At 34.8% G+C, this 9,655-nt stretch overlaps 1 protein-coding gene across 1 annotated transcript; it reads right to left on the minus strand.

Moving 5' to 3' along the window:
* Positions 1–5,921: 5,921 nt before the first annotated feature.
* Positions 5,922–7,087, minus strand: LOC104211609 (serine/threonine-protein phosphatase 7 long form homolog). The gene is made up of 3 exons (XM_070173455.1): positions 6,305–7,087; positions 6,030–6,215; positions 5,922–5,930 (listed from the first exon to the last, which is right to left on the minus strand). Exons 1-3 carry the CDS (start codon positions 7,085–7,087, stop codon positions 5,922–5,924), a joined length of 978 nt encoding a protein of 325 aa, XP_070029556.1.
* Positions 7,088–9,655: the final 2,568 nt, after the last annotated feature.

Genomic DNA, 9,655 nt, shown 5'->3' on the forward strand with positions numbered 1-9,655 from the left:
GTCTGTATATAGACGAGATAATATTCTATATACATACTGATATTGCCAGATTATTTTTCTTCTTGCCAGAAAATATTGCCCGAATATTTGGTAGTATTTTCCTGTAAATTATTTTTCAAGTTTGGTTGGAGAATGAAAAATAATTTTACAAAATTAGCAAATTTGAATATTGTTTTGGTGAATTTTTTTGGTATTAAATATGATATATTAATAACTGTATGTTGATTAAATAAGTGATATGATGTAGGAATTGTTATTGGAAGACATTTTCCTCTTTTAGTAAAAAATATTTCCCTTGAAATGTAGTAATTTTTTATCAATAAAAAATCATAAAATAAACTTATTTTCTTCTAAAAAAATATTGTCATCCTATCAATTATGTAGTTTATTTTCTAAAAAATATATTTTTCATCCTATCAATTATGTACCAAATACACCCTTAGGCCTTAGGATAACATGTAATATGGCATTATCACTTTTTGAATGTTGTGACAGATACATGTCTAGGTGGAATGAATCAAATAGTATCGTGCTTATTTTTCTTTTTAAGTTTAGATGAATTTTCGAATTTATTCTAGGTTAATAAAAAGTCAAAATTTTGCTATCCTTTGATTTGTGTGGATTTCAATGTGAATAATAGCGAAGCCAGAATTTTTCCGAAGCATATCTAAAATAAAATATAATGAAGTAAATACACATAAAAATTAAGGGATCTAACAATTTATAAATACACATTAAAATTGACTTATCGACACGATATATTTCTTACAACGGAAGTGTGTCAATTGTTCCCTCGAACAAGGTAGCTTTCGCCGTATGAGTATGGGTAGATTTAGGGGTCGTTTGGTACGAGGTATAAGAAGGTATAATGCTGGTATAAAAAATTAATATCATCTTAATACTTTGTTTGGTTAGCAAACCTGATATAAATTATCGCGAGATTATATTAAAATTAGTACCGGGATAACTTATATCTTGTAGAGAGGGGGGTAATTAGTGTCGGGATAACTTATATCTTCTTCTCAGAAATTATGCAATTGTCATTTTTAATACAACCTACCAAACAGTGGATAAAAAATAACTCCAGCATAACTTATCCCAACATACTTTATTCCGGCATAAGCTGTATTCAAACCAAACAACCCCTTATTGCAATGTGTTATTGAATTATAATTAAGCGTTTAGTGTTATTATGTACTTCATTTAGTGACGGAAACATAATTTTTATCAAAGGAATTTCCAGGAAAAAAAAATACAAAGAAATTAAGGGATTCAACAACTTATAGTATCATGCTTATATAACTTTTAACCTTATATACATACTTTAATTTTTCGACAAAGGTGATCCGAAATCTACTTCCGCCACCCTGGCTCCACCTATGATACTTGTATTAGGATATTAAATTGATAAATAAACTCTTGCACATATTTTGCTTTTGAATATATACAGCTTTAATGTGTATTATGTAATTTTCATGTCTTAATTTATCTTTATTTTTTGTTTTTAACGTAAAAATAATAAATCATGGGACATACTCGGTGCCTTGATGGGTAATCGTCATTATAGATAATGTCCTACTCATTGATGCCATGATTTAAAGCTTATGCGTTCAATATTTTAATCATTTTAAGTGATTGGTTCTAAATTAATAATTTTTACATATTCAATGAATTTTTAAATATAAATACAAAGTTTGAACTAAAACTACTGAATTTAACCGAATTCGTATGCGACATGCTGGCTCCGCCCCTTACTACCAGATGTAACATCGAGATTTAGACAAATGGATTAACTCTACAATTAAATTAATATTATAAAATCCTCTCCACTTAAATAATGAGCGGTTTCCAATGAAGGAGGGTGGAGTACGCATAGGTTTTTGGCAATGAGATCTTTTTTGTTGGAATATGGAATTTGTTTAAGAGTAAATTTTATGTAGGCAAAATATATTATCATTCCCCTAAACTTGTCACGATTTATTAATTACAGCATTAAATTATTCGTGGTCTTAATTATCCCTCTCAACTAGGTTATTTGAGAGCCATTACCCCTCCCCTCGGATATTGATGTGATAAATTATGTGGGTGCATTTGCCTACCACGTGAATTTTTTTGTATATGTGACTTTTTTTAAAAAATAAAATATATTTTTACCTTTTTAAATATGTTACTTTTTTATATATTTTTTTTCGAATAGTACAATTTATAATAAAACTTTGATAGAAGTACATTATTTAGGCTAAATTTTTTTATTTGGCTAAAAATAATAAAGTTTTAGTTAATCTTTTTTTTTTTTGAATTTGACCTAAAAATAAAGATTTATACAATTGAAATAAATAGTCAAGACATCTAAACAGTTATAAAAATACATAGTTTGAAATTAATTATTTTAGCTATAATTTTTATATAACTCTAAAATACATGTCATGTGCTCTAAAATTATTTTGGCTATAAAATACATGTCATGTGCTAAATTATGGACCAAACCGTGTATTTTTACTTTTTCAAGTAAAATTTGTAAAAATAATAATATATTTTTAGAGCACCATAATTTAGAGCTATATAAAAAATTATTGCCAAAATAATTAATTTCAAACTATGTATTTTTATCACTGTTTAGATGCCTTGACTATTTATTTTAATTGAATAAATCTTTATTTTCAGGTCAAATTCAAAAAAAGATTAACTAAAACTTTATTATTTTTAGCCAAATAAAAATATTTAGCCTATATAATGTAGTTCTATCCAAGTTTTATTAAAAATTATATTCAAAAAAAATTACATAAAAATTTAACATACTTAAAAAGGTAAAAATATATTTTATTCTTTAAAAAATGCCACATATACAGAAAAATTCACGTGGCAGGCAAGTGCACCCATACAATTTGCCACATCAGCGTCTAGGGGGATAATAGCTCTCAAAAGACTTAGTTGAGGGGATAATTAAGATGACGAATAGTTTAAGATTATAAATAATAGACCATAATAAATTTAGGGGATGGTAAGGTATTTTACCATCTATGTACAACGTTGAAAAGAAACTCCATTTGATAGCCCTAAAGATATAGAAAGTAATTTTTTACAAAATATAAAAATTACTAATAAAATAAAAATATTTATGATATCTGTGTATATAATTTAAATATTTGTTTAATGTTTAGATTAGGACTTTCACATGAGACCGGAACCTAAATAATGTGTGTTTGGACTCAAAATACACAAATAAGTGTATTAAAAAAAACGACATTTCTATATATAGCGTGCAACAACAACACGCTATATTAACGGTAACGTCTACCGTTAAGTATAGCATGTTATTGTTACACGCTATATGTATAGCGCACAAACAGAAAACGATATCCTCTGATTTTGGCCCCACCAATAAGTGAACTAACAATCACAATTATTTCAATGTATAGCGTGTATTTAGAAAACGCTATATATCCAAAATTTTCTACCTCCCGGACTAGCCATTTCCTATATAAAGTGGTCAGAATATTTGGAAAAATCGTTCACATACAATTCTAATTCTCGTCAATATTTTCTTATTGTTAAACTCTAAAGCATTTTTTTCGCAATGTCTGAAGAGCGTAGAATAAGAGTTTCATTATATTGGGGGAGTGAGGTTGTGACGGAGAATAACTTTGTGAGGTATAGTTTATTTCCACATGGTCATGTTAAATTACCACTTACACTAGAGTACAATAAATTGATATCGTTGTTATGCAAAAAAATGGGAAAGAGGAAACGTTCAGTGATACTTAAAGTAACTGGAAGATATCCGTATTCCGTTACTCCGCAAGGGGCTGCTTTTTACTCGGAGTTAAACATCTACGATGATGAAACTTTGAGGGATTTTCTGAGGACTCCGGATGAATACCAGGAGTATCTTGTAATAAATATGTTGGATATGTACGTCAAGGTCGAAGATGTTCCAAACAATGAGGTGGCCGGACATGTTCCGAATAACCCCCAGTCATCAGCTGGCTATTTTGGAGGAGTTTTTGCCGGACATATTCCTGATGAAAGAGTTTTCCTTGATTTAAACTTATCCCCGCCTACTTTACATAATTCACAAGACGAGTGGTAAGCTTCAATTTTCCTTTGTGGTACGATGTACAATTTTGTTGTATTCAATTTGTATTAACGCTCATATATTTAACGGGGGGTACAAGCCGGATATGAGTTTTATAAATAATGAAGCCGAGCATAGTTTTGGTGTGTTGGATCAAAGTGGTCCATCCGGGAGCTATCACCTACATGAAAATGTCCATCATGGAATTTCATCACATTACGACTTGTAAGTGAAGTGATACGGCTATATGAAAAGTACAACAATAACAACAACGACCCAGTATAATCCCGTAAGTGGGGTCTGGGGAGGGTAATATGTACACAGACCTTACCCCTACCCCGAAGGGTAGAGAGGCTATTTCCAGGAGACCCTCGGCTCAAAAAAAGCAACAGGAGCCGATATATTAGTACCATAAAAAATGCATAATACAATAACAACAATATAAGAGATATGAAATACAGAATACGAAATACGAAATAAATGACTGGTATAGTAAAACTAGCAGGTAAAGCCCTGCATCAATAGACGACCAATTATATTCTTAGTCTAACTCCTAACTAGCTAGTCTCACTCTATTGTGCTGTAGAAATATTCACAACTTTCCCTTAACCTACAACCTTAATGCTCGACCTCCATAATTCCCTGTCAAGGGCCATGCCCTCAGTAATCCTAAGTCGCGCCATGTCCTATCTGATCAACTCTCCCCAATACTTCTTAGGTCGCCCTCTACCTCTCCGCGTGCCCACTACAGCCAGTCGCTCACACCTCCTCACCGGTGTATCAGTGCTCCTCCTCTGAATGTGCCCGAACCATCTGAGTCTTACTTCCCGCATCTTGTCCTCCATGGGGGCCACGCCCACCTTCTCTCGAATATCTTCATTCCTAATCTTATCCATCCTTGTATGCCCGCACATCCACCTCAACATCCTCATCTCTGCTACTTTCATCTTCTGGATGTGTGAGTTCTTTACCGGCCAACATTCAGTTCCATATAACATGGCAGGCCTAACCACTGCTCTATAAAACTTACCTTTTAGTAACGGTGGCACTTTCTTGTCACACAAGACTCCCGACGCTAACCTCCACTTCATCCACCCCACCCCTATACGGTGTGTGACATCCTCGTCAATCTCCCCGATCCCCTGAATAACCGATCCAAGGTACTTGAAACTACCCCTCTTGGGAATGACTTGAGAGTCAAGCCTCACTTCAACTCCCGCTTCCGTCGGCTCAACTCCAAATTTGCACTCGAGGTATTCCGTCTTCGTCCTGCTCAACTTGAAACCTTTAGACTCAAGAGCATGTCTCCAAATCTCTAGCCTCTCGTTGACGCCGCCTCGTGTCTCGTCAATTAGAATAATGTCATCAGCAAATAGCATGCACCATGGCACCTCCCCTTGAATATGATGAGTCAGTGCATCCATCACCAGGGCAAATAGGAATGGGCTGAGCGCAGACCCTTGGTGCAACCCCGTAATAACTGGAAAGTGTTCAGAGTCGCCTCCTACTGTCCTAACCCGAGTCTTAGCTCCAGCATACATGTCTTTAATCACCCTAATATAGTCAACCGGGACCCCTTTATCCTCTAAGCAGCTCCATAAGACCTCCCTAGGAACCCTATCGTACGCTTTCTCCAGATCAATAAACACCATATGGAGATCCTTCTTCCTATCCCTGTACTATTCCACCATCCTCCTAATAAGGTGGATAGCTTTTGTGGTAGATCGCCCCGGCATGAACCCGAACTGGTTGTCTGAAATAGACACCGTCCTTCGCACTCTCATTTCTACCACTCTCTCCCAAACTTTCATGGTATGACTTAGTAATTTGATGCCCCTATAGCATCTTATCCTTGCTGTATGGCATCCAAATGAACTATCAAATAAGAACATGAAACGTGAGTATGCGCAATACTAAGTTAATCCACACAAGGTAAGTTTAGGTACATATTTACCTGTGCGCCCTCCAGCATATCCAACACATCCCTGCAGAGGGGGAGATTATGATGAGCATCATACTCTCGTAATAGTATACGGCGGAGAACCCACCTCCTGGCTAGAGGGAGAAACGGAGGTGCTATAGTAGGAGGTAATTGTGGTCGCGGTGGCTGAAACTGCAAGAACCGCTCCCAGGCCCAAACCTAACATACAAAGTTGACGTAATAGTTAAGATAAAGTCTAACTAGGTAGAGTTGGAAATGATGAACACTTTATTGGAATATTTTGTCACCTGTAGAAGCAACATAAAACCACAAACATCTCTCTGAGTGGCCATGCTCTCCCGGCACATCTGCCTATACATGTAGCCGAGAACAACAACACCCCAGCTGTAATAGGATAACTCATCCAGCAGCTGAAGATGATGCAAAAATCTAAGGCTGACGAGATTTCCCGAAGTATTAGGGAACAAGACCCATCCAAATAGAAGAAGCAACAACAACCTCGTATAATGGGTGATATGGTCCTCCTCTGTATCGTCAGTGATATCGGGGTGGAGTAGCTCCAGGTGCTGTCTAATAGGGGTCAAAGCCAACCGACTAGCACCAGATGATGCAGCCTCGTCCTGAGGCCTAAAACCAGTGAGCTGATGCAGCATGTCCAAATAATGATCACGCGACATATATCTCATAGCAATAGGCAGTGAAACGGCCATGCCATTAGCGGGCATGCCATATAAAACCTCAACGTCCTGTAGCGTGGCGGTAGCCTCGCCAATGGGTAAATGAAAAGTATGCATCTCCAGTAGCCACCGCTCAATCAACGCCGTGATCAATGCCCAGTCAACCTGTATCCGGCCGATCTCAATAATCCTATAGAATCCCATGGCCTGGAGGCGATGGACTACACGCTCGTGGAGAACTCTGTCATGAAGAAAATCCCACAGGTCATCCGCTCTCCTAGCGCGGAGAGTCTGGGAAAGTAACTCTCCATCCCATATATGGGCGGACCTATGATCGCCCTGAAGCATTAATAGCTCACGAGAGTAAAGGTCGGGATGTATAGGCGCGTCCATGTTGTCAACTATAAATTAAACAACATTAATTGCATGTTAATTATTAAATTGTACAAAGTATATGTAACAATTTGGGTCCAGGCTCGATATTTTAGGCCCAGTAGCACCAAATTTTCATGAATATTTATGTGTGTCAATTTTAATTTTTTTATAATTTTGTGTGTGTTTTATAATTTAACTTCTATATTTTTTAGAGATTTAATTGTATAAAGTATATGTAATAATTTGGGTCCAGGCTCGATATTTTAGGCCCAGTAGCACCAAATTTACATGAATATTTATGTGTGTCAAATTTAATTTTTTGATAATTTTGTGTGTGTTTGTTTTATAATTTAAATTCTAAATTTTTAGTTATTAAATTGTACAAAGTATATGTAACAATTTGGGTCCAGGCTCGATATTTTAGGCCCAGTAGCACCAAATTTTCATGAATATTTATGTGTGTCAATTTTAATTTTTTAATAATTTTGTGTGTGTTTTATAATTTAACTTCTATATTTTTTAGAGATTTAATTGTATAAAGTATATGTAATAATTTGGGTCCAGGCTCGATATTTTAGGCCCAGTAGCACCAAATTTACATGAATATTTATGTGTGTCAAATTTAATTTTTTGATAATTTTGTGTGTGTTTGTTTTATAATTTAAATTCTAAATTTTTAGTTATTAAATTGTACAAAGTATATGTAACAATTTGGGTCCAGGCTCGATATTTTAGGCCCAGTAGCACCAAATTTTCATGAATATTTATGTGTGTCAATTTTAATTTTTTAATAATTTTGTGTGTGTTTATTTTATAATTTAAATTCTAAATTTTTTTAGAGATTTAATTGTACAAAGTATATGTAACAATTGGGTTCCAGGCTTGATATTTAAGGCCCAGTAGCACCAAACTATCGTGAATATTTATGTATGTCAAATTTAATTTTTCGATTATTTTGTGTGTGTTTGTTTTATAATTTAAATTCTAAATTTGTACAAAGTATATATTTTCATCTACCATTCTAAAATTACTTAAACTACAAGGATTCTACGCTAAAATACTATACAGTTTACTATGCTAAAAGTTTCTACATTTTACTACGCTAATAAATAAACTAAATATAAACAACATATGTATTTTAATCACATAACATTAAAAAAAATAGCTACAACAATACTAGTTTCACAAATAAAAAACACATAATGACATAGAAATACTAATATCGAAATACTTATATTAATATAAAAAATTAACTCTAAATTTTACACTAATATCTAAGTTCGGATAAATATAACATACTACTTTTGTAAATATAACACAAAAGGACATGGAAACACATTCAATAGGCAGTGATATACATTATTATACAAGTTTGGACATAAAATAAATCGAAATACCTCGATGATGTGTGTGTATTGCGTGAAAATTTGAAGACGAAGGAGATAAACCACGAGTCCAGAATGCTCTACTACGATGGAGGACCTACGTTCCTGACCTTTTGTGTGACGGGAGGGCCCCACAATTTTATTTTTCTTAGATTGTCGAGCAGTTGGGGTTGGGGGGACCAAAAGGAGAAGGGAGGGTTTGTAAAAAAATGGGGGAGGGTTCTGTCGAGGAAGAAGACCAGTTCAAATTAAACGATATATATAGCGTATGATTTGAAAACGCTACATATAACGTTTAATTTGAACACACTATATGAGAAGTCAAATCGTCTGACACATATAGCGTGTAACAACAACACGCTATACTTAACGGCAGACGTTACCGTTAATATATAGCGTGTTGTTGTTGCACGCTATATATAGAAATGTCGTTTTTTTTAATACACTTATTTGTGTGTTTTGAGTCCAAACACACATTATTTAGGTTCCGGACTCGACTTTCACATGGCCTCCCTCTTGGTCCACGTGCTAGATAGTCATTATCCTGACAACTCAACCTCGTGTCATATAATAAGGCAGTAGATCTCAAATGATATTTAACAAATTAAGAAGAAATATATGGTGAAAAGTGTCACACCTCCTTTTTCGCCCGCGCGCCTCAAAAAGGCGTGAAAGGGAGTTTTTTCCAATTAAAGGACAATCGAAACGGGATTTATTTATTTATTTCAGAGTCGCCACTTGGGAGATTTAGGGTGTCCCAAGTCACCAATTTTAATCCCGAATCGAGGAAAAGAATGACTCTGTATTACAGTCCGCGAACCAGAAATCCGGATAAGGAATTCTGTTAACCCGGGAGAAGGTGTTAGGCATTCCCGAGTTCCGTGGTTCTAGCACGGTCGCTCAACTGTTATATTCGGCTTGATTATCTGATTTTATACAAATATGAACTTATGTGCAAATTTTATCTTTTAACCGCTTTATTATTATTGTTTTTAAAAGAAATATGAACATCGCTTAAAACACGTCTTTGGACTGCGTTACATGAAATGCACCCACAATCCGGAACACGTTTTATTTGATGTTTTGGGATTTGGATTCGGGTCGCATGAAATGCACACCCAGGCTTAAGAAAGTAAAATATTAAACACGCGCCTAAAGAGACTATCGCGTTATTATTTTGGGGAAGACCGTGAAATTCGCT

Source organism: Nicotiana sylvestris, chromosome 1, assembly GCF_000393655.2.
Source record: "Nicotiana sylvestris chromosome 1, ASM39365v2, whole genome shotgun sequence".
Lineage (NCBI taxonomy): Eukaryota > Viridiplantae > Streptophyta > Magnoliopsida > Solanales > Solanaceae > Nicotiana > Nicotiana sylvestris.

Excerpts from the sequence above, each read along its gene's own strand:
- LOC104211609 (XM_070173455.1), bottom strand. The coding sequence starts at position 7,087 with ATGGACGCGCCTATACATCCCGACCTTTACTCTCGTGAGCTATTAATG. Across the intron at positions 6,216-6,304 it reads GTTTTATGTTGCTTCTACAG|GTTTGGGCCTGGGAGCGGTT; the intron begins GTGACAAAATAT and ends TTTGTATGTTAG.